The sequence below is a fragment of the Vanellus vanellus genome (assembly GCF_965231255.1).
Source record: "Vanellus vanellus genome assembly, chromosome: 1".
Classification (NCBI taxonomy): domain Eukaryota; kingdom Metazoa; phylum Chordata; class Aves; order Charadriiformes; family Charadriidae; genus Vanellus; species Vanellus vanellus.
In genome coordinates, this window is record NC_138905.1 from 204,636,600 (window position 1) to 204,639,348 (window position 2,749).

At 43.9% G+C, this 2,749-nt stretch overlaps 1 protein-coding gene across 1 annotated transcript; it reads left to right on the forward strand.

Moving 5' to 3' along the window:
* The first annotated feature begins 233 nt into the window (after window positions 1–233).
* SLN (sarcolipin) lies at window positions 234–2,085 on the forward strand. Its single transcript, XM_082498272.1, has 2 exons — window positions 234–355; window positions 1,420–2,085. The coding sequence occupies exon 2, from the start codon at window positions 1,526–1,528 to the stop codon at window positions 1,619–1,621; it is 96 nt and encodes a 31-aa protein (XP_082354398.1). The 5' UTR covers window positions 234–355; window positions 1,420–1,525; the 3' UTR covers window positions 1,622–2,085.
* Window positions 2,086–2,749: the final 664 nt, after the last annotated feature.

The window sequence follows — 2,749 nt, forward strand, 5'->3', positions numbered from 1 at the left end:
AAGAAATTCCTGTAAAATCCCATTGAGTCCCAAGGGCTGCAGACAGCTCTGCTCTTAGCACAGCACCATGTCAGAAGAACTAAAAGAGGCAAACCAGCTCACAGAACCCACTGCATAAACAGCCTTAACCAAATCCTGCAGCCCAGCTTAGCCCTTTTAAAATATTTTGGGGGTGATGTCAGCACCTGGGTTGCCAATGCACTTGTTGCTCTCCTCCCTCAGCCTACTTTAGTTCCCACACAGGGACGGGGCATCCAGACGGAGTAGGGGATAGGCAGAAGCTTGGAGGGAAATAATATCTGCAGTGACCCAGAGTCCAGAGGCAGAACCACTGGGCTCCATTTACCTCCTCAAGGTAAAACACTTGGCTTACTTATTAGGTCAGATTTTCTCTTGTCCAAGGGCATAGGAGGCTGGCAAAACAACTTGGGAATGTAGGAATTTGTTAACTGCATGCACTGGGCTTTTAATATTTAATCTGCAAACTAAACCACTTTCTATTTAAACCGTCTGCCTTCATGCCGGTATGGTCCCACGACTTCTCTTGTTTGCACCATAGATGTTATAGTCTAATCTGGCTTCTCTGCTGAGATTTTAGTTGTGTGGCTCAAATTCTTTGTCTAGACTTTATGCCTCATTTGTTTAAAGGTTTTTGTTCTATTGACATGGCATACAAATGGAGTAGTGCGTGATATTAATGATAAAATAGTCTCATTTCTTTGCATGAATTCCAAAAATACATAAAATTCAAAACTTACTGTGATAAAGTAAATAAAAACAATAGCCAACAGAAAAATTTTCAAATGCAACTTGAATGAGATTTCTGGAGTAAGAGATCTATAGCAGCTTGAAAGTGCAGGAAAGTCAGGAGAGTTTGATAAAATGCTATTTTATCCGTAGGATTAACTCACAAAATTTATCAAGTTGTTCAGAAATGAAAATGTCTCACCTTAGGTTTTCCTTTTACTTTTAGTGGTACGATAAATAATTCAGATTTATTATTTGTTCTTTATAAAAGAATAGTTTGGACCTAGTTCCTTTAAAAAAATGAAAATATGCAAACAGAGGAATTTGAAGAACTTTAAATAGTGGTATATTTACAATGTATATCCATTGAAAGTGATAAATGTGCTTGGACATTATTTATTTGAAAATGCTTGTACAAAGCAGTGCTAATTTCCAAGAACTGCTCACCCCTGCACAGCGTATTTTGGGGTGACACTGAGAACTCTCCTTGTCAAATGTTGGAAATCAAAGAAGGTGATAAGCTGCCAGAGACAGCTTTTACTTTTTCGCATCCCCAGTGCTTACTAACTTCTAGCCGCTGAAACAACATTTATTTACACCAATATAAATAGCTCTGCTGAACCTGCCACCTTCATGCATCTGTTCTTCACATATTTTTCTTTTTCTTAAAAGAGCCGGTGACCTGAAGGTTGAGCTCAGGGATCGTCCCAGCAAGTCACTGAAGTTTTCCCCTTGCTCTGCCTGCTGACCTCTGCTCTCCCCTGATTACTCCCGAAAAATGGAGCGATCCACACAAGAACTTTTCCTCAACTTCATGATTGTCCTGATTACTGTATTGCTCATGTGGCTCCTTGTGAAGTCTTACCAGGAGTAAAAGACAATCAGAAACTCTGGGAGGTGGTTTAGGTGTGTGTCTCTACAGACACAAGTAACACCCCCAGCACACCGCTGTGATTAGTTTTCAGTCAATTGAGGATGTCGTGAATTTTTTTTTACTCTCTCATATCTGTTGCCCGTGCTAATGTCTGTGATGGGTCTATGATGGTGTAATTATTTTGTTCTGCAGTGATCCAGCTGTAAAATGTAAAATGCGAGATCTTTAGGAACTGTTTGATGTGGCTGTCTCCTCCGGTAGTTACTGTGAATGCTGTAGCCCCCTGCCCGCCATGCCGGCTTGTTTGGCGTCAGTGTTAGGTCCTCGAGGGTATAAAACCCCACTATGCAATGTAACCATATGAATTAACCAGCGTATGAGGCACAAACTCACTTGGCAGAAGGGAATATGAAACTTCTGCTTTCACTTGCTCATTTCACTTAAATAAAGAACATGTAAAACCATTTTTTGTAGCATTTCTTATCCCTTTCCTTGTCTGACTACTGTTCACTGAGAGACCTGCCAATAACTGTGGTGTAGAGTGCTGAGCGAGGCCGGTGGTTTGCTTGTTCCTCCCACCTGGACTTTTATTTGTACTTTAAAAAAAATATTGCTGTAGAGGGTTAACAGATGCATAGCCACACGAACAAGCTGTTCAGGTCACTTTTTTGTCCAGGGTGACTCGCACTGTTCGTGCGACGGACATGGACTTCAAAGAAAACCCCTGTCCCACCGGGTCAATAATTGCATTTTCTGAAGCTGGATTTCGGGCAGGGATTCCCAGGCCCCTATTTTTGGCCACGATATGCTTGGAGCGGTGCCTGGAGGGACGAACCCGGGTCAGTCGCAGGCGTAGGCGCTCGCTGGCGCCGCAAACCTGCCGCCAGCCTGGCCCGGGGCGGCAGTCCCTCGGGGTCCCCTGCGGCACGCCAGGCGCCACGGCACCACCACGCTCAGCCTTGGTAGGACGAGGCGCGAGTGTGTCTGGGTCGCTGTGATGGTGTCGTCGCCTGCTAAAAAATCTTGAGCCAGCTTGAAGAGCCCACAGTCCCTGGGTTTGTGAAATCGGTAATTAAACTCCTCCTAGGCATTGCCCATCTGTTCTTTTAACGGCTTCAGGGAATCAGT